Genomic DNA, 19,320 nt, shown 5'->3' on the forward strand with positions numbered 1-19,320 from the left:
CAGGAGAGGCTTTTTCACTTGCTGCATTTATTCCAGATTCCTGCTAATCCTTTGAAAAAGAGTTGATAAGGCCATCCTGTGTATCCTTGATTTATTTTATGTAAAGCACATCCAGTCCAATTCTCCCTTGGGCAAATACAGCAATTTACCCCTTGAGGCTTTGGATGTCATCTTCGTCATTCTGACCATCATCACCATCAACACTTACACAACGCTCCCGCTTTACCATGGCCCTGAACTGTGCTCGTTACTGATCCCATTTTCCTCTGTGTGAAGTGAGAGTTAAGAAGGCATGGGGCGCCTGGGTGGCTCAGTCGGACTTCGACTCAGGTCCGGTCACGATCTCACAGCTCTTGAGTTCAAGCCCCACTTAGGGCTTTGTGCTGACAGCTCAGAGCCTGGAGCCTACATTCTGTGTCTCCCTCTCTCTCTGCCCCTCCCTCACACTCTCTCTCTCTCTTAAAAATAAACATTAAAAAAATTTTTTTTTAAGGCTAAATAACTGTCCATCATCACACAGCTAGAAGGCGTCAGAACTGGAAGCAAGGGCCCTTAACCACTACTCAATCTAAGAGTATTTCCATACCTATTGAGCCGCTAATGCTGCGTGTGCGTGCATGCATAATAGTGCGCGTGCGCGCGGGCGTGCCTGCGTGTGTGGTTTGGTGTTTAATGAGCCTGCATTAACCGGGAAGTAAAAGCGGCACCATAACCAAGAGTTAGTATTGATTCTTCTGGAGCTCTAACTATCAAAAGAAACTAAAGATATTTTTTCTGAGGTTTTGTCCTGTAAAACTGGCCAGAGGAAAAAAATCAGGCTTCACATAACAAATCATCAGTTTCTGGTGAGTCCTGACGCTGGGTTATTTACTCTCCAAGGTTCTTGGTGTTGTTTAGGAGCGTAATTTTGGGGTGATACAATGTCACAGTCCAAATCATTCAAGAAGTCTAGCAGCTACATTAGCGAATATCTATAAACTACCCTTCAGCTCCTCAGAAAACAGATCTGAAGTGTTCTCATTCTGCTTAGTCTGCCTCATGGGTGTGTTAGCTGCACTAACTGGCTAATGATTACATAGTTTTCTGAAATTTCAAGGACCTATAAAAATGTTACTGCCAAACATTTCGTTATTTTCAAAAATGAATGTCATTCTCTGTGCGAACACTAGAGGGTAGTCATGTTACACTGATGGAGGCCAGTCCCTGCTGGAACATTCTGAAGGATCTACTGCAGGCTGCAAAGTGAAAGGGACTGTGTATAAAGGCCTTTAGGAAGGGGGATGGGGGGTGGGGAAACCCTGCAAGTAATTTTCAGCATTAATTTGGTGACTTATCCACGGGTTATGTAAAATGTGTGTTCCAGGGACTTTCTTACATATCCACCTTACGCTGAGCTTGCATTTGTGGTGTTTGACAAAGCATATATTTAAGGAATTGGCATAAAATGGTTTGTTTATAAAAGATCCCCATAGCCAGATAAAACAGCTGCAGTAATGGAAATAGGATAAATGGCTACTGCTAAACAAGCCTAAACCGAGTGTGCCCTTGGTTTGGAGTTTTTTGGGGGTTTTTTTTTCCACTCAGCGCTCACAAGCAAAGCTCACCTATGTGCAGCTTTACATAAGAAACCTGAATAGCCCAGTTGCCTAGTGTGACCTAGTGTGCCTAGGTAGAAGCCAGCTCTACCCTCCTCTCCTCATCCAAAAAGGGAAAGCATCGCAGCTCACAAGCCACATTCCTAGTGGTCACATACATATGATTCCTTATTTAACTTGTTTCTTTCCCTCATGAGTTTGAATGCACAGAAGAGATCAGGACCTAATATTAACTATTTTCCCTTAAAACCCCCAGAGCGTTGAGGAATTGGTCCCAAGTGGGCAAGTTTGGTGGCAGCAGGCATAGAGAGTTACTCTTAATGAGACAACCCAATCAAGCAATACCACAAAGGCCTCTGGTAAGAAACTGAAGGTGGGCATGGGGGTTGGGGGCATCTAAAGTCCCAGGGATCTCTAATCACCGCTCTGTGAGAGAGGCAGAAAAGAAATCAAGACACTATGTGGTTATGAAACATGGTGAAGTTATATGGCTAGCGTGGCAAAGGCAAGCTAATCCCATTACTAGGCAGCCAGTGCATCATTTTGTCCAGTACATGAACCTGGACATAGAAGGTATGAATGTTTGCCTCTGTGACTTATTAGCTGACAGACCTTTGTCAGAGCAGGTGACCTCTGTAAGTCTGCATTTCCTCAAATAGAAACAGAGGAGTAACAAAATAATGACAGCTAAATTTGCAAAATGCTTGCCATATGCCAGGCACTGTTGTGTTTCACATGTAGTAACATGTACACAGATCCTCCTAAGTAACTCTATAGGGTAGATGTGGTTCTCAGCCTTGGGATGCAGCAGAGAACTGAAGTGCTAAGAGGCAGAGTCACTAAAAATAAGTGAAAGAGCAGTGCATACACCTGGGCAGTTTGGCTCCAGAGCCCACCCTTCTTAAATACCTGTTCTGCCTACCTCTGGCTGGGAGAAACAAACTGGATGATTTATAGGTACTTTTTAAAGAACCGAGCACCACAGCCAACATGATAGCATGATGGTTACAATAATGACCTATGGTCCATATCAGGCAGTGTACCATTACAACCCCAAAGGGCCGTGTAATAATCAGTGCCAAACAGATACGGAGAGGAGAAAAGAACTAAAACTGTCCATAAAGCATAAGGGAATTCTGATTACTGATAGATAATTAATGTGTTAGTTATGTTTTTTCAAATATATCACATATGTTTGCACCAGGAAGAATGATCAAGTGAACGTTTTCCACTCAGGAGGATTTAAGTCCCCAATCCAACAATAGGGATAACCAAGAAGGTTGCAGGATATCCTGTTCTACAGGCTCTTTCTTTTAGGCTCCAGACAAGTCCCTGCACAGAGTCCTACTGGAAGTTCCTCCAGACCTCCACATACTAGTAATAGTCCTGTTACTATGATGTTTGTGAGAGACTAGAAACCACGTTCCCAATCACATTCCAGGCTCTGCCAGGGAAATTAAAGGTCCCAGCCTCTCAGCGGACAGTGAACAAGTGCAATAATTTACTGTGAACCAGTACTTTCATTTATGATTTGGAGTCAAACTCACCCAAGGTCAGAAAACTAGTAAGTGACAGAGTCAAGATTTGAACCCAGGATGTCTAAATCGTGGAGCTCCAAACAGGAGCTCCTACTCAGAAGCTCCAAGTACTAGCTTTAGGGGGAAAATGACCCTAAAAGCTCTTGTTCAGGGACTAATGGATTCAAGAAATTGTTAGCTAAGTATATTCATAGTGTAGACAAGAGAGTGTGAGCTGACCTAAAAACCAAAGCAGCCAGCTTTGTGACTGGGGCACAGTGACTGTGCCTCAGTGACTGGGGCAAACATCAACCCTTCGTGCCTGTGTGCTAGAGCACTTGGAAAACTGCATGCTTTTGAAAGGTAGCCTCAGCTTTTAAAAAATAATCTGAAACCCGGATTTTTCACTAAATAATGTCATATATCCTCTTAACAGAAATGTAACAAAGGCATATACAAAGACCAGATTTCAGAATGGTACCAGGAGGAAGGGGCAAGGACTGGCAAAAGGCAGAGGAAAAGGAAAAGGACAGGTTTAGGAGTCTTAAAATAGTGAGCCCACGGAATTTTTTTAACAAATTATATTAAGTTTTAAACCCACGAACAGCTATAACAAATTAATTTTTTTCACAAGGAGGACAAGATGAGGACCAGTCAGCGGTCAGTGCTGCCAGTGGTGAGCCTGTCCTGCCTTAACCAACCTGCCCTCACACCAATGTCTGATGTACTAAAAAGCAAATCACGGAAGCCCCTTTCCGGTAGAGCAGTGGCCCCGGAGCACATGTAAATCCTCGCAGTCAGATTCAGCAGCTCTGGGTGGGGTGCTGCATGTGGGCAGAAACGTGTCCCCTCATGACAGCCCGGGACACTATACATACAGAGCTGGTTTTCCCTCAATCTTCCCATTTTAAACTTAAAACATGGCTTATCAACAGGTTTTTTGAAAGTAAGAGTCACCAGAAATGATAATATATTTCTGATAAAGGAAAACCTTGCCAAGGGTGCAAGTTGCTGGTCCAAGAACTGTTATGTGGTTTGTCAACAAAATGGGAGAAGGAGAAACTGAGGCAATCCTGTAATATATAGATAATTAAGTACATTGTAATGATATTTTTATCAGCTCTAAACTACCTATTGCTGCCACTGATAAAGGAGGAAAGCACTCAGAAAATTCCATTTCCCTTTCCTCTTGTAAACATCCATCAATGAATAGACTTTATCGTACACTAAAATTTTCTTCTCTTGGTCTCCTGTAGCTTCAGCCAGATTTTCTTTCCTTTTCCAATCACGAAAATTTATCAATTTGTGAAAGCATCTTGACAGACTCATGAATCGCAGGGTTAGTAAAGCAGTGAGCTATCTCCAAATGTATTCATATTTTAAAAAAAATTTTTTTAATGAGAAAGCAATTCCCAGGAGCAACGAAATGGGTAATGAGAAAGCAGTGATGTTTTTGGCTGCAATTAGAGCCATGATTGAATATGGAAGCCTCTGTCAGAATTAGAAAATCAGCATTTCTTTTTCTAAATTTCTCTAAACCAAGTTTTCCAAATCCACCGAAGGAGTGTGGACCACCCTTTTCTGCACAGCCTCTCACCCTGCCTCTCCTCAGCTCCAGGGTCCAGCACTGGGGGCCTTCCTTAGCCAGTGCCTCAGCAGCTATGAGTTTGCTGGGAGGCTCCAGGTCACTCATGCTCTCAAACCCAACTGACTTCCCCTGCTATGCTGCTTCTGTGGTTGGGCTTCTAAGTCATTTCCCAGTGGATGAGTGTGTGGCAGCCTGGACCGTGGGGACAGAGTAGCCAGTGTGCAAAGAGAGAACAGACGCCCAGTGAGAGAATCCAGGCTCTTCACACAGAGGTGACTTTGTTACCTCAGCCAGCACAGCTGTGATATGTGGCCTGTGCATGGCTCTTTGTGACTATAGGAGTTGGAATGTTCAGGTTTATTTTTTTTGGATATGGATTTCTGGAGGGTCTGGATGTTTGAAACAGGAGCTTTTAAAAGAAAATTTCAGTTACTCCCTGTGCAACATGAATAGTTTGAAAACTTAAAAACTTTTTTGTTGCTCTTTTTGGTTAAAAAATAAACAAAACTATCAACTAGGCTAAAAATGGATAGGACCTCATTCATTCAGAATTTTCTAATAAGTGCACTGTGGCTGGACCTTGACACAATTTTTTTAAAAAACATCTGTTCAAGAAATTAATATTTTAAGCCCTGACATATGTTTTCTCATGAGGAACACAGACAGGCATGATTTATAGATCATTTAACTCTTCATTAAAGTTGGTCTTGAAAAATCTGTGCTGGCCATTATTGAGAATTACACGATATGCTTAAGTAATCAAAGAGCAATTCTTTAAAATATTTTCCAATTCAGACTGCCCACTTGCTACCACTTCCTCAACCTCATGCTGCCATATAACACACTTACCTGGGAGACCCGTAGCTCCGGGCAAGCCCTTAGGACCTCTTCCTGGAGGGCCACGTTCCCCCCTTTCTCCCAAGTCACCTGCATTTCATTAGAGAAATGTTATGTTTCTGTATGTTTATAAAAAGAAAGTTCCATATTTTTAAACCTTAAGCAAACCCAAAATTGAGAGTTTTGTTGCCACAAAACTAGGTTGTAGTAAGTATGTAGCAAGGCAAAAATTGAGTCAATTAATTATATTAAGAGATCCAAGTGGGGGGAAAGCAAATGACCATATTCATAGATGCTGAAAAGACATAGGACAAAATAAAATATGCATTCCTGATACAACATTCAGTAAAATAAGAATCGATGGTTACTTCCCTGACCTGATAAAATATATCTGCCTCAACCCAAAAGCTAGCATCATGCTTACAGGGAAACATGAGAAGCAGTCCCACTACAGACAAAACATTATAGAGATGGGTACTTTATCACTATTAATTGTCATTTGCTTTGAGAGTCAAAAATATCCCTATTTTCAGGTGATATAAGTGTACATCTTAAATCCTTGAAAATCAACTCAAAATCTACAAACAATGAGAGAATTCAGTAAAATAGCAAAGCACAAAATTAATATATGAAAATTAGTAGTTTTTACATTTACAAACAACCAGAAATAAGAGGTAATGAAAAAAGATCCCATTTAAAATAGCAATCAAATTAATAACTAGGAATACATTTGATCAGAAACATGCAAATCCAACAAAAAATTAACATCTCTAAAGGATACAAAAGGACTGACAACTGTTCTTAGGTGGAATGACATCATCACAAAAAGGTATGAGTTCTCCCTAAGCTGAAGTTTCATCATGATCTCAATAAAAAGATATTTTTAACCAGAAAAGAGGATTCTGAAGTTTGTACAGAAAAACACATAAGCCAGAGTAGCCACAAAACTCCAAAAAGAAAAGCAACATGAAGGGAATTAATCCTACCACATATTATACCAATTAAAATGGTGTGGTACTGGTACTTGAATAGATAGACCAGTGAAACAGCCCCCAAACAGGCTCCAATACATATAAGAATTTGTTTTGTAATAAATGTGCCATCTTAAGGTGGGAAATAGTCAAACAAGTCAATAAGTGGTCTTGGAAAAAGTGGGTAGCCAACTGGAAAAAAAAAATAAAGTCGAATCTGTTCCTCACAACATGATCTAGGATAAGTTACAAATGGATCAAATATTTAAATGTAATTTAAGAACCAGAAGAAAATAAGGAGAATTATTTTATAACCTCAGATTTGAGTTGGCTTTACTGTCATGATTCAGAATATGAAGGGTTCCTAAAAACAATAAAAAAGGTCAACAACAATAAAAAATGATAATATATAAGCAAGGAAGTCATTAAAAGGAAAAAAATAGCTCTGAAAAATGGAAAATTATCTGACATCACTCTCACAACAAAATAAATGGAAATTAAAAATAACAAGAAAGCTACTTTGAACTATAAGATCAGCAAAAATTCCAAAGTTTAATTAAACATATACTAGCAAGTCTGTGGAAAAATACATTATTACTTGTTGCTAATAAGACTGAATTGAGGCAGTTTCTTGGAATATCTATCAATATTACAAATGGTAGTACCATTTTACCTAGCAATTCCACTTCTAGGAATTTATCTTAGAAGTACAGAGGTTATATTGTATTTGTACAAAAACGAAATACACAGTGATAGTCACTGCAGCCTTGCTATCATGGTAGAAGATTAGAAACTAACTGTCCATGAAATGGTTAAATACACTATGGTACTTCCACAGAATGGCATACTATGCATCTATGAAGAAGAATCAAGAAGCTCTTTGAAATGATCTCAAGACATAATTGTTCAATGAAAAAAATCAAGGTTCAGATCACTACCAAAGGATAATATGACTTGCCTCTAAAAAGATGTAGGGAAGTATATAATCATATATTGCACCTTATCACTGATAAGGATATGTAGGAAACTAATAAAAGGGATTACCCAATGGGAAGAATAAAGGAAACTAAGCAGATGGGAGACAGGGGTAGGAGAAAAACTCTTCACTAAATATCTTTTAATATATTTTTAAATTCTCAAACAATATAAATTTAGTGTCACCAAAAATAAATTAATGAATTTTCAAAATTTAAAGTGTGCTGTCACAAGTGCCTACATTTCATTTGTGATTATTATTTATAGGGAAAATGCTTTGGACTGCAACCAACCATGTGTATTTGCAAGACAGTTGATTGAATTTGGGGATTCAGCAGCCAGAAAACCAAGTTTCATTAATTATCCTGGCCCCTGCAGAGAAACCTAGAAACTTGGCCTCATTAACAAAGTGCCCTAATACCTTAGTCAACCGGTCCTAACTGACTTTTCCTGCTCCCCATAGAAGGCATTATTCTACTATATCACTGGTACAGTATTATATTATTATTCTACTACTCACTCAGAAGAGGCAGTGGCATTTTGCAGTAAATTCTATATATAATCATTTTTCCAAACATTTGTGTCAGCTCAGCTTCATTCAATATTGTGTCCCATTTATAATAATTTAAAAAACAAAAGCATGCATGCCAAAATAGTAAAAAAAAATCTAATTATGAAGTGAATGTTTAGTCACCATACTTTGATTTTAGCTGTGAATGTCCTTGTATGAGTATTTTTATCATGAATCAACTGTATTTCAAAAACAATTTAAATTTATATAAACACGGTATAGGGATCTAGAGCTCAAGTTTAACTCACATTCATGTAAGCTCTTTTTTTATACTCATCATCAACATGGCCTTACTATATTAGGAAGATATGATAATTAGCATTTTAAAAACTAAGAACTTAAGCGCTCTTGTTAACTTAGCAATTTAAATGTCGTATCACTCTAATTCTGGTGGCTTGCAGTGAGAAAAGAGCCAATAAATGTGCCACATTTTCTGAAGATGTGAGATGAAGATTATAAATTAAAATGTAACTTCCACACAGATAGTGAAAGTTAAACACATTCTAGAGCGAAGCCACATCAACTTTAAAATGTCGCTTGCAAGGACTAAGACTGCTGTCTTCATCCTGATGCTGCCTTGCGGTTATTGGTCATAGAAAAACAATTTTTAGAGATGCGCTCTGAGACAGAGCCACACTGTGAGCTGCTGCTACTCCACGGCAAACCGTGTTGCAGCCCGGCTCTGTTATCGCTGGGGTTAATCCACTTCTTCAAACCCCGATCATGTCTCCTTCCGAGATGTACGAAAACCGGCTCAGGGAACTAAAGGTCCACCTTTAATAGCTAGCCTACTGTGTGGAAAAATATATATAAAGAGCTTGTAAAATAAGCTTTACATAAAGTAAGAAGGGAAACATGCACGGTAACAAGAAAAACAGCTCACTGTGAATAGAGCGGCTAACGTGGAAGAAATTCTCTTGCTCCAGAGCTGCTATCTATTTCACTTATTTGAAAGCCATAAGTGATGCTTCAACTCCATGTGAGCAGATTAATACTGAAAAAAGTGCTAGTCACAGTTAACAACGTGTACTTTCTCAAGCCTTCATTTACATATTGACACATCTGTTTGACTCACACTAAAATATCTAAAAACATGTATATGGCCTTACTCCGCAGGACTTAAAATTAATCCAAACCGGGAACATTTAAAAGTAGTATTGACGACATGGAAGATTAATTAATACTAAGCAAAGTGAACATAACGCCAATTAGAAGTCTCCATGTTTCTGCTTGAGTATGTATAAAATGTACATGCAGAAGGGGCCTTGGTCTTAACATGTTAGTGTAGTATCGCATAAAACATGCCAATGAAAACCCAAAAAATATGAACATGAGTTAAGATTTGAGTATGATTTCAGGCATATTTCTACCAGCTCCCACTGAAAATGTTTCACTGTGTTTTGCAGAGTACTTTTTTAGGGAAAAATGCTTTTATTAAAGGCTTAGCCTGAACTGCTAAAAGCTTTAGTAAAATTTATTTGTTCATTATTTATGTAGTAATATCCTTGGAAAAAGACTCGCAAAGTAATATGGCAGAGCAAGACTCACTGTCCCTTCTTTATTAGTCATGGAAAGAAGGCAGCAGGTGACACTGAAATACATCTCTTCTCTAATTAGCTGAACATTTAAATTTCAAATGGCGAAGTATTTGTTCTCAGGGAAAAACTGATCTGTAACCTTTGGCCAGTGGAACACTATGTGTTTTTAATTAAATATTAGTGTTATACTGGATGTGATAGGACAAGAAAGGCCAAGTCCAGTTACCTGGAATCATACATTTCCAAATTCATGATAGCACTGCTGGATAAAATCTGAGGATAGTACTCCTTTCTTCCCATACCCCAAATTTCAAGACAACTGACAGAAGATGCTGCTTTAAAGGAACCCAGTGACAATAGAGGGATGGAAGGAGGGTGGGGAGAGAAAGTCCTTTAGAAAAAAAAAAGACTGTATCACTTCTAGAGTATAAACTATGTTGTAAATACTGAAGAAAAATTAGGGGGAAGTCCTTTATATGATCAAACTATGCTTAATGAATAAACTTAGTGCTAGAGACATTTTCCAGGTTCCAAATATAGAAATATATTTTTCTTCCCTTCAAAATAAAGTTTATCTGCTAGAGCCAACTCAGCCCAACCCAGCCATAATTCAGTGCTGCTAAGACCTTCCCAGAGAGCTTCCTGAACATTTCACCTTTGTTTCTTGTGGCTCCCAGCCCTCGCTGTACATTAAAATCACATGGGGAATATTTTTAATTCCTGCGACTCAAACCTATTAAATCAGAATCTCTGAGAATGGGACCCAGCTGTGGGCAGTTTTTAAAGCTCCCCAGGTAATTCCGCTGTGCACCCCAGGCTGAGAAACACAACTTCAGGCAGACTCTACTAGCATAGTAAGTAAACAGACATTCTTATTTCTTAGAAAATAAGATGGAACTTGAGGGGAGTTCTCTTACTAATTCAAAATTAAGTTCTACCCCACATACACAGACTTCCTTTTGGCCAAAGAGAATAGGACTGTGATTTCTACAGCCCCTACAAGGTGTTTCCAGTAGGAAAATGGGTGACTGCACTACACCAGTGCATGTAGCAGCACAGGAATGAATCATCTGGAGGCTTGTTAGAATGCAGACTGCTGGACCCCACCTCCAGAGTCTCTGATTGGATCAGTGGGGTTGGGGTGGGCTAGAGAGCTTGTATTGCAAAGGGGGTCCCTGGTGGTGCCGATGCTTCAGGGAGCACTCTTGCAGAACCGCTGCTCTAAAGGAAACTTACAGGAAAGGCTAAGGAGTCATCTGTGGGCTCTGGTGCAGCTGAACCAACTAAGTCAACAATCCACCGGAGGCAGCAGAGTTCCTTGGAAATTATTAACAGAGTGAATGTGGCCTACCCACAGAGTACCCACTCATGAGTTCCTCAACCAATAGCTAAAAGCAGGACAAAGATGAATGACTATGTGATTCTTTCAAAGAAAATATTCAGTTCTCTTTAAGAAGAGCTCCGAGCTCTCTCCATATTTCATTTTGTCCAGCCCCTTGAAAGCTTGGAAATTGTGCCAGCCTTACAAGAGGTTCCAATTAGGGCTCATTTTTTCACATACAGCAGTGCACATGCCAAAAAAAAAAAATCAAATATAATTAACAAAATTGTTCCAGCTGAAAGTGTAGTTAGCCAAATGCATCAGCAATTCATTTATAGATCCAAAAAGGCAGCTTGCTTGCCCTCTGACCATTCACACCATAATATTTATCCCTAATTGGAACACCACCGTTGAAAGAAAAACAAGTCTGTCTCTGATTTCTGATGCCATGCCTTTCTGAAGCTTCCGAGAGAACCGTCGGTCACTCACCATAAGACAGAAATTCCTGATTTTATTCAGCTCTCTCTGTAAATTATCCAGGGCACACACCCACCCAAGCTGACATACTTACTCACCTCAACCAGCAAACACCATCTGAGGCAACCAGTCCTTCTGCAGGTCCTGCTGAATACCTAACACACTCTCACAATCCTATATTTCTGCAAAATACTGATTTTAAAGGCTTAACTTGCTTTTAAATAAAAGGGGAAGAAACAAACTTGTTCACCTTCCCTTAAATGTTAAAGAAGGGGAAAAAGTTAGATTATACCTCAGAGCTGGAAAAAATCCATCACAACTAAATATCCAGTGTCACTTTTTAAAAGAAGAGGAAGGCAGCTTCAGTTCATGATGTAATTTGTCTTATGTCCAAACAAATTTCGTTAGTTTAAGTAACGGATACAAACATTCTAAGGCTGGTTGCCATCTCAGAAGAACTCTACAAGGATTTTAGAGTCTCAAAATAAAAATTAAAAAAGCTGGTTGATCCTTTACAAGATCCTGTAAAATTTATTTTGGACTATGACTGAAGTACTAAAAGTCAAGGGACCTTAATTCTAGTTTTTGGTCTACCGTTGTCATACAGCAAGGTCAAGAGGATGTCATATACTAGTTTTCTGATCTTGGAAAGATGTGTGAATACATCTGAAAAAGGATAGTGTATGTTCTTTTGTTCCACCTGGGCAAATGACTTACCTTTAGGCCCCCTCAAACCAAGAGCACCAGGGGGGCCTTTAATGCCTGGGAGGCCACGAAGTCCCATCTGGCCTGGGAAACCATTCTCTCCAGGAGGTCCTGGGGGACCAGGGGGTCCAGGCCTCCCAGGGAGGCCAGAGGCTCCTGAGTCCGGTCGCTTGAGACTAGCAGCCATCTCAGCAAGATGCTCTGAAAGATAATAAACAAAATAGCCCATAGAAGTCAGAAGCATGAAAGTGACTCAAATGATAAAAGGGGTATTTCAAGTGTCTTTTTTTCTAAATGTGTCCCCAGAGCTTCAAAATTGGTGGCGAGAAGTGAATAAAGTTGGATCATTTTTGCATGGACTTTCTGCCAAGAGGCTTCACTGGTGCTGTTTTATTCAGCTCTCCCTGGATATATTTGGTCCTGCTGTTTTGAGACAGGGGAGGGGGGCGGGGTGAGAAAAAAAAAAAAAAAAAAACAGCAAGTGTTTCTGATGGGTATTGTGCTAGAAGGAAGAGTATGTCACCTGAGTCCTGGCTGGTTATCTGAAAAGCCAGGATGGGAAGAAAATGAATTTCTTAACATAGGTAGAAGTGGATATCCAGAAGCTTTTGAAAAGCCAAGGACATTGTCGAGAATTAGCATTGAGACGGTAGTTGAGACCTAGCCCCACAGTTTTAGTTTGAAGATATTGAGTAACCTAAAATATCCTGAGCATTCACAACTTCTTATAGATTCCCCTCTCAAAAGTTTTTTCATGCTTAGAATAGACAACAGACATTAAAAATAGCTTGCTTCCTGGGAATGTTCATAGTCTGTCTTAAAAATTAATAACTGTGTGGGCTTTTTCAGGAACCATTAAATAGATTAAGAATCATCCACTAAAATGATGAAGAATAAGAAATCTTTCCTATGAAAAGACTCTATGGGAAATATGCCAGTATAATGTTTTTTTTAAGGTGTGAAGGAGATTATGATTTGGAAACAAATTCCTAACCAACATTTTAAAATTGTTTAAATGTGAACATTCTAGTTTGCCTTATGTAAAACTTAACATAAAATTATAATTTTCTTGAGATATAACATATAAAATTGAAATATTCTTTTAAGATTAAGTGTCTGCAATGAAGAGACTTATATTGGATTTCAAATATAGAGTGACAATTTCATTCTGGGAAAGCTCTACAAGTCTACCAGACAAATTAGGCTATCTCATGAGCATACAAAAGAAGAGTATCACGACAGAATTGGTTCCAACCAGAATAAGTTAATTATTTGTTAGAAGGCCTCCGTGTTATAGGATCTCCCAAGTTTCTTTGTCCCCAGTTTCCTTTGCTATGTGACTTTAGAACTAGACCATTTCTGAAAGAGCTATGACAGACAACTGCTGTAGCCAGAGATGAATTTAGACAAAGGTTAGCAAAGTAAAAATATATCACCATTTTAGTAAAATACTAGTTATTAATTTTCTACCTATGTTATACATGAGTGGAGATAATGTCCTTATGCTTCTTATGGGCATGAAGACTGTCAATTATTTCACATATAAGCTACACAAAGAGCCAAGGTCAGTGCCGTATACACTAAGTAGTAGGATGTTAAGGAGGGGGAAGGATACCTGAGAATTTGTGTTCCAAAGGGGGAAAAAAGTGTGTGTGTGTGTGTGTGTGTGTGTGTGTGTGTAACCTTTTTTTTTTCAGGCTATAAGGTTTTGTGTGGCAACAAACTGGATAAAACAGTATTAACATTATTCAAGATCTCCCACCTTTAAAGCAAACAAAAGTCAAGACATTATGATTTATTTACCTTGCATGACTCTCATGCAAACCTGCTTTATGTGCTGATCTGTTGGTGCTCTACCCTGGGACAGAAAAAAAAGACGGTTTGTAAACAGAACCATAAAGAAGACATTGTTAAATGGTAACCTGACAGACTCGGCAAGTGACCAGGTGGCTGGATTTACAAGAGAACCCACCCACACTGCTGAGGAGCTCGAGTCTGGGCCAGCCTGGCTCCCCACCCCCCTTCTGGTGCTGTGAGACTAAGTCTTCAACAGGAAACCCTGGGGACTGTCCGCCACTCACTGGAGGGCCCTGGATGCCAGGCAGGCCGGTGGCACCCTGCTCTCCCTGCACGCCTCGCGGTCCAGGCGGTCCTCGCGGTCCTTCCACTCCGGGAAGCCCCCGACTGCCTTCAGGCCCCCTCAAGCCAGGCTCCCCAGGGTTACCCACCTAAAACACAATGGCATGTTAAAAAACCAGGGCTATCCACAAGTAATGTTCTGCTTCGTGTTAATACAAGACTTACATGAAATTTGGGGTTTGCTTACATTTTATCTCCCAAGAGGTATTTGCTCAGAGGTTACAAATATGCTGCTCTGAGAATTCCAGTCTCTGAGAATTCCAGTCTCTAAGAATTCCAGTCAAGTAAAGCTTTTCAAAATCTTTCTTTTTGGTAGAGTTACTATTTCAAAATACTCATTGAAATAATATATTTAAAACCACATTTTTTTATACTTTAAGCCACTTCCTAAGAACAAGTTAGTTTTTAACAAGACTTATTCATTTTTTGGTCACAAAAAGGCCACTGACTTCCTACAAGACAGGTTACTTTGTATGTCACCAATACAGAAAGCATAAAATAAAGATACTTCCAAGAACGTAAGTTATTTAGCTTTATAACATTCTGGAGAATTTAAAGAAGCCAAATGTATCCAGGAATTCTAAAATACTAACATTAAATACATTTAAAATGCTGCACCTAACACTAATACATTTAAAATGCTGGAACAAAAAAAAAAAGAGTCCATAATTTATTGAAGTATTGAGGAAGTTAAAAATCTAAATACTAAAGAAGTTGAAAAATAAACTATTTCCTTAGCACAAAAGCATATAACAGTTTTTTTTCTGAAAGCAGACCACTAAAAGCATTTTTTAAAGTTCCCATCTACAATAACTGCTTTAAAAGAGGCTAAATTACGGGGCGCCTGGGTGGCGCAGTCGGTTAAGCGTCCGACTTCAGCCAGGTCACGATCTCGCGGTCCGTGAGTTCGAGCCCCGCGTCAGGCTCTGGGCTGATGGCTTGGAGCCTGGAGCCTGTTTCCGATTCTGTGTCTCCCTCTCTCTCTGCCCCTCCCCCGTTCATGCTCTGTCTCTCTCTGTCCCAAAAATAAATAAAAAACGTTGAAAAAAAAAATTAAAAAAAATAAAATAAAATAAAAGAGGCTAAATTAATTCACTTTCTGTTAAGTTCCCTGTGGTAGAGTTTATGGCATACTAGTTAGTTACAATGTGCCATTGTTTACAGAATAAGAATGAGAAGATAAAAGGACAGGAGGCATTAAGGAATGCTAGTGCTCACTATAAAGTTCATAAAACAACTTAACCCTACTTCCTTTTCATATGCGACATTCACCTAGAAAGAGCCAACTTTTTTAAACCTTCAAACATTGTAAGGAAGGGAGAAGGTGGTGAGGCAGGGCTTTCACTAGACACATCTGAATACAGCTCAGCAAGTGTGCCTTTTCCAATCTTTCTTTATGAAAAAATGATACTCATCTAAGTCAACCTGTCAGAATTGCTTCTATGATGAAATTATGGCTTAAAGACTTCCTGAAAGACAGTGTCAGCAGAGAGAACTAAGGATGTGCTCTGGAGGGTTGGGAATTGTCAAATGACTACAATGCAAAACTTTAACAGCTTCTAAAACTACCCAGAGGAGAAGCCAAAGTGAGTCTGGAAGTGCACTAAAGAACTGGCAGGGAACAAAGGAAACCAACTCAAAGTCCATCATCTTGTTGACAATGTCCGAAATACTTCTGGAACAAGAGACAGGACGTTTTGATGAAGAGATCAAGGGCCAACATGGCTAAGGCATCACAAGGGTCCTGGGTCTTTGGAAAGAATCCTTCAATTGAATAGTGGTATGCCAAAGTAGAAACTGGTGTACAGACTTCACCTACTTATCAGGTTGTCTATGCTGACATCACTGAGGAAGGTGAAGTGTGTCTGCTCATAATTATTTCCCCATTCTGGGACAACACACTTCAGCTGCATCAGTATTACATGGGTGGTGTCAGACAAGAGGGGTAGGAAGGGAGGTGATAAATCAAGAGTTTAACTCCCAAATTTAAATGAGACTCATTTTGATCACTGCATTGTTCACTCACTTTTTCCTTTTATAACCAGAATTCTTACCATTGAACATTACTGATTATTTCTAGAGAGGGAAGTAGGATTTCTTTTTTTTTAATTAACTTGTTTTATTTTTTATTTTTTAAAATTTATATCCAAATTAGTTAGCATATAGTGAAACAATGATTTTGGGAGTAGATTCCTTAATGCCCCTTACCCATTTAGCCCATCCCCCTTCCCACAACCCCTCCAGTAACCCTCAGTTTGTTCTCCATATTTATGAGTCTCTTCTGTTTTGTCCCCCTCCATGTTTTTATCTTATTTTTGTTTCCCTTCCCTTATGTTCATCTGTTTTGTCTCTTAAAGTCCTCATATGAGTGAAGTCATATGATTTTTGTCTTTCTCTGACTAATTTCACTTAGCATAATACCCTCCAGTTCCATCCACATAGTTGCAAATGGCAAGATTTCATTCTTTTTGATTGCAGAGTGATACTCCATTATATATAAAAGCTTTTACCACATCTTCTTTATCCATTCATCCATCAATGGACATTTGGGCTCTTTCCATACTTTGGCTATTGTTGATGGTGCTGCTATAAACACGGGGTGCATGTGTCCCTTCGAAACAGCACACCTGTATCCCGTGGATAAATGCCTAGTAGTGCAATTGCTGGGTCGTAGGGTAGTTCTATTTTTAGTTTTTTGAGAAACCTCCATACTGTTTTCCAGAGTGGCTGCACCAGCTTGCATTCCCATGAAGTAGGATTTCTATTACGAAGTCCTACCAAGGTTTACTCTATGTTTTTGTCAAGCGTAAGATATTTCTGTCAAAGATTCTTAGGCATAAAGATGTTACTTGAAGCTTGAGACTATCAATGGTGTTTAGAGGCAGTATGTAAACAGGTGACCTAATACTTTTTAATTCATGTGTATGTAAAGAGCCCAGAGCTGGCACTGTAACCAAGTCTGGGAGGGAGGGTCCTCTGGGGGAAAGTCTGGCTCAGGATGGGGCTAACTGCTTAGGCAGGAGGTAGGTGTTCTAAGGAAAGAGGAAGAGTGTTTCAGGCTAGGAGAACAGCACAAGGCATTACACAGCATGCCAAGCAAAAAGCACTGCAAACAGATGAACTTCCAGAGAGGTAGAGGTGAGGTTGGCAAGGCAGAGTCCACTTCATCCAAGACTTGTATATTTTGCTCAATGTCTGATTTTATTCTACCAAATGTTATTCCTGAAGGGTTTATGCAGAGGAGGGATTAATACTGGGGTTTATATTTTTATCTAGATGACACTGGCTGCTATGAGGATAATGTGTTGTACGGGACAGAGAACAGTGGAGATTCCAGAAATAGGAGGGACAAAAAGATAAACCAGAAGCTGGTGGTGGCGGCATTTGAGGTTAGAGTCTGAGCTTCATCTTTTCTCCTTATACTCTTTTAAAAATTTCTTTGTATTAGATGTGCATTCCTTTCAAACTAGCAAATCACCCCAGGTTTGCTGGTTTCTGTAACTGGTTCTACTAGTCTTGTTGTAATAATTGGTTCTATTATTGGTTCTATAATTCTGAATACATATAATCTCTAAGGACATCAGTTTAGTTTCTGTAAAATGATGAATGAGATGATCATTTTCTAGCTTTAATAATTGTCTGTTATATTTTCTTATGCATTATGACTTTGTTACTTCCCCAACTAGAACACACGGGAGATTGATAAAATTACTGAAATATTTGCAATGGTAAGACTGCCAATGAAATTTATTTATACTCTTATCACCACAAAGGACAAGTCAGTCCTTTTAAAATGACCCATTTGGGGCACCTGGGTGGCTCAGTCGGTTGAACGTCCGACTTCGGCTCAGGTCATGATCTCGTGGTTCACGGGTTGGAGACCCACATCGGGCTCTGTGCTGACAGCTCAGAGCCTGGAGCCTGCTTCAGATTCTGTGTCTCCCTCTCTCTCTCCCCCTCCACTGCTCATGCTCTGTCTCTCCTCTCTCTCTCTTTCAAAAGTAAATAAACATGAAAAAAATGACCCATTTGTGAAAGAAATTACCATGTATTCTCATTGAGCCACTTATGAAAAAAACTTCCTTCAGAGTAGTTAGTTCAAAAGGTAGATCCATTTACATTGTTGTGAGGTATTTTTTTTTCCTTTGGATGAATCCATTACTCGAATAAATTTAGACATTAATTTCCTTGAAGGTAAGTCCTTTAAGAATTGAATTTTATAGAGTGATTTCATAAAGCAGAGTATTGCATTTTCTGTAGTTTTATTGATATTTTTATTTTTTATACCATTATTGTTCATTGTACTTACAGATCCCTTTGGCCCAGGTAATCCTATATCTCCCTAAATCAATAAAAAAATTATATTAGAACAATGCATTCACATTTGATAGTCTACTAAAAACATTTCAAAGCTTATTGTGCTGCTGAAATCTACAGAAAACTATGAACAGATGGACCCTGGCACTGCAGAAAAACATTAGATTCAAAATTTGGATTCTAGTACCAGTTCCACTACTTAACTGTGTGACCCTCTGTGAGCTTTATAACCTCCTAGCCTTTGGCTAACCTGTTAAATAACAGGGTTGAATCAGAACTTTACAAGGCCCCAACTAGACCTAAAATGCTAGGTGTGAGAATTAAAACGTGTAAGTCAAAAGATATCAAACTAGCATGCTATTTCAAAACACAGTAGACATTTAAACCTGATGACTTCATTTTTGAAATTCTAACAGTGTTTTAAAACTTATCCCCAAAAGTCTATCAAACCAAATATGAATGGTTTTATGCTTAAAAAATAAAACTTAGAAATCTCCCACCCCTAATTCTAGATGTGAATTCAGCTCAAGTTTTAGCACATCAGTTCATCTCCACTACAAAACAGAATGACTTAAAACATCCTCTTAGCCCATAAAATGAAAAATTTTAATAGAAAATAAAATTAAAATAATCCTTTTTCAAATTTACTTAATAGAGAGCTTTGCCTAATTTAGATGCTACATTTATATTAGCTCTAAATCCTGATAATCTGAATAAAACATTACTAGAATTTTTTCCTGCACTAAGTGCTCTCTGGAACTATTTTATG

The 19,320-nt window shown here is 38.9% G+C and overlaps 2 protein-coding genes across 7 annotated transcripts in view; one reads left to right on the plus strand and one right to left on the minus strand.

The window, feature by feature from the left end:
- Positions 1 to 19,320, plus strand: part of COL19A1 (collagen type XIX alpha 1 chain) — a 394,980-nt gene that overhangs the window by 349,016 nt on the left and 26,644 nt on the right. For 5 of the 6 annotated variants that reach the window (XM_042986625.1, XM_042986628.1, XM_042986630.1 and 2 more), the window contains 2 exons: positions 1,852 to 1,954; positions 17,511 to 17,623. The exons of the other annotated variant lie outside the window; for it this stretch is intronic. In XM_042986625.1, coding sequence (XP_042842559.1) covers positions 1,852 to 1,859 — 8 coding nt within the window. In that variant the 3' untranslated portion in view covers positions 1,860 to 1,954; positions 17,511 to 17,623. The remainder of the gene's footprint in view (positions 1 to 1,851; positions 1,955 to 17,510; positions 17,624 to 19,320) is intronic. 6 annotated transcript variants of the gene reach the window in all.
- Positions 1 to 19,320, minus strand: part of COL9A1 (collagen type IX alpha 1 chain) — an 87,785-nt gene that overhangs the window by 3,599 nt on the left and 64,866 nt on the right. Inside the window, exons 33-37 of the mRNA XM_042986631.1 lie at positions 18,544 to 18,576; positions 14,177 to 14,323; positions 13,899 to 13,953; positions 12,108 to 12,296; positions 5,550 to 5,627 (exon numbers count right to left, since the gene is read on the minus strand). Coding sequence (XP_042842565.1) covers positions 5,550 to 5,627; positions 12,108 to 12,296; positions 13,899 to 13,953; positions 14,177 to 14,323; positions 18,544 to 18,576 — 502 coding nt within the window. The remainder of the gene's footprint in view (positions 1 to 5,549; positions 5,628 to 12,107; positions 12,297 to 13,898; positions 13,954 to 14,176; positions 14,324 to 18,543; positions 18,577 to 19,320) is intronic.

The sequence above is a fragment of the Panthera tigris genome, chromosome B2 (assembly GCF_018350195.1).
Source record: "Panthera tigris isolate Pti1 chromosome B2, P.tigris_Pti1_mat1.1, whole genome shotgun sequence".
Lineage (NCBI taxonomy): Eukaryota > Metazoa > Chordata > Mammalia > Carnivora > Felidae > Panthera > Panthera tigris.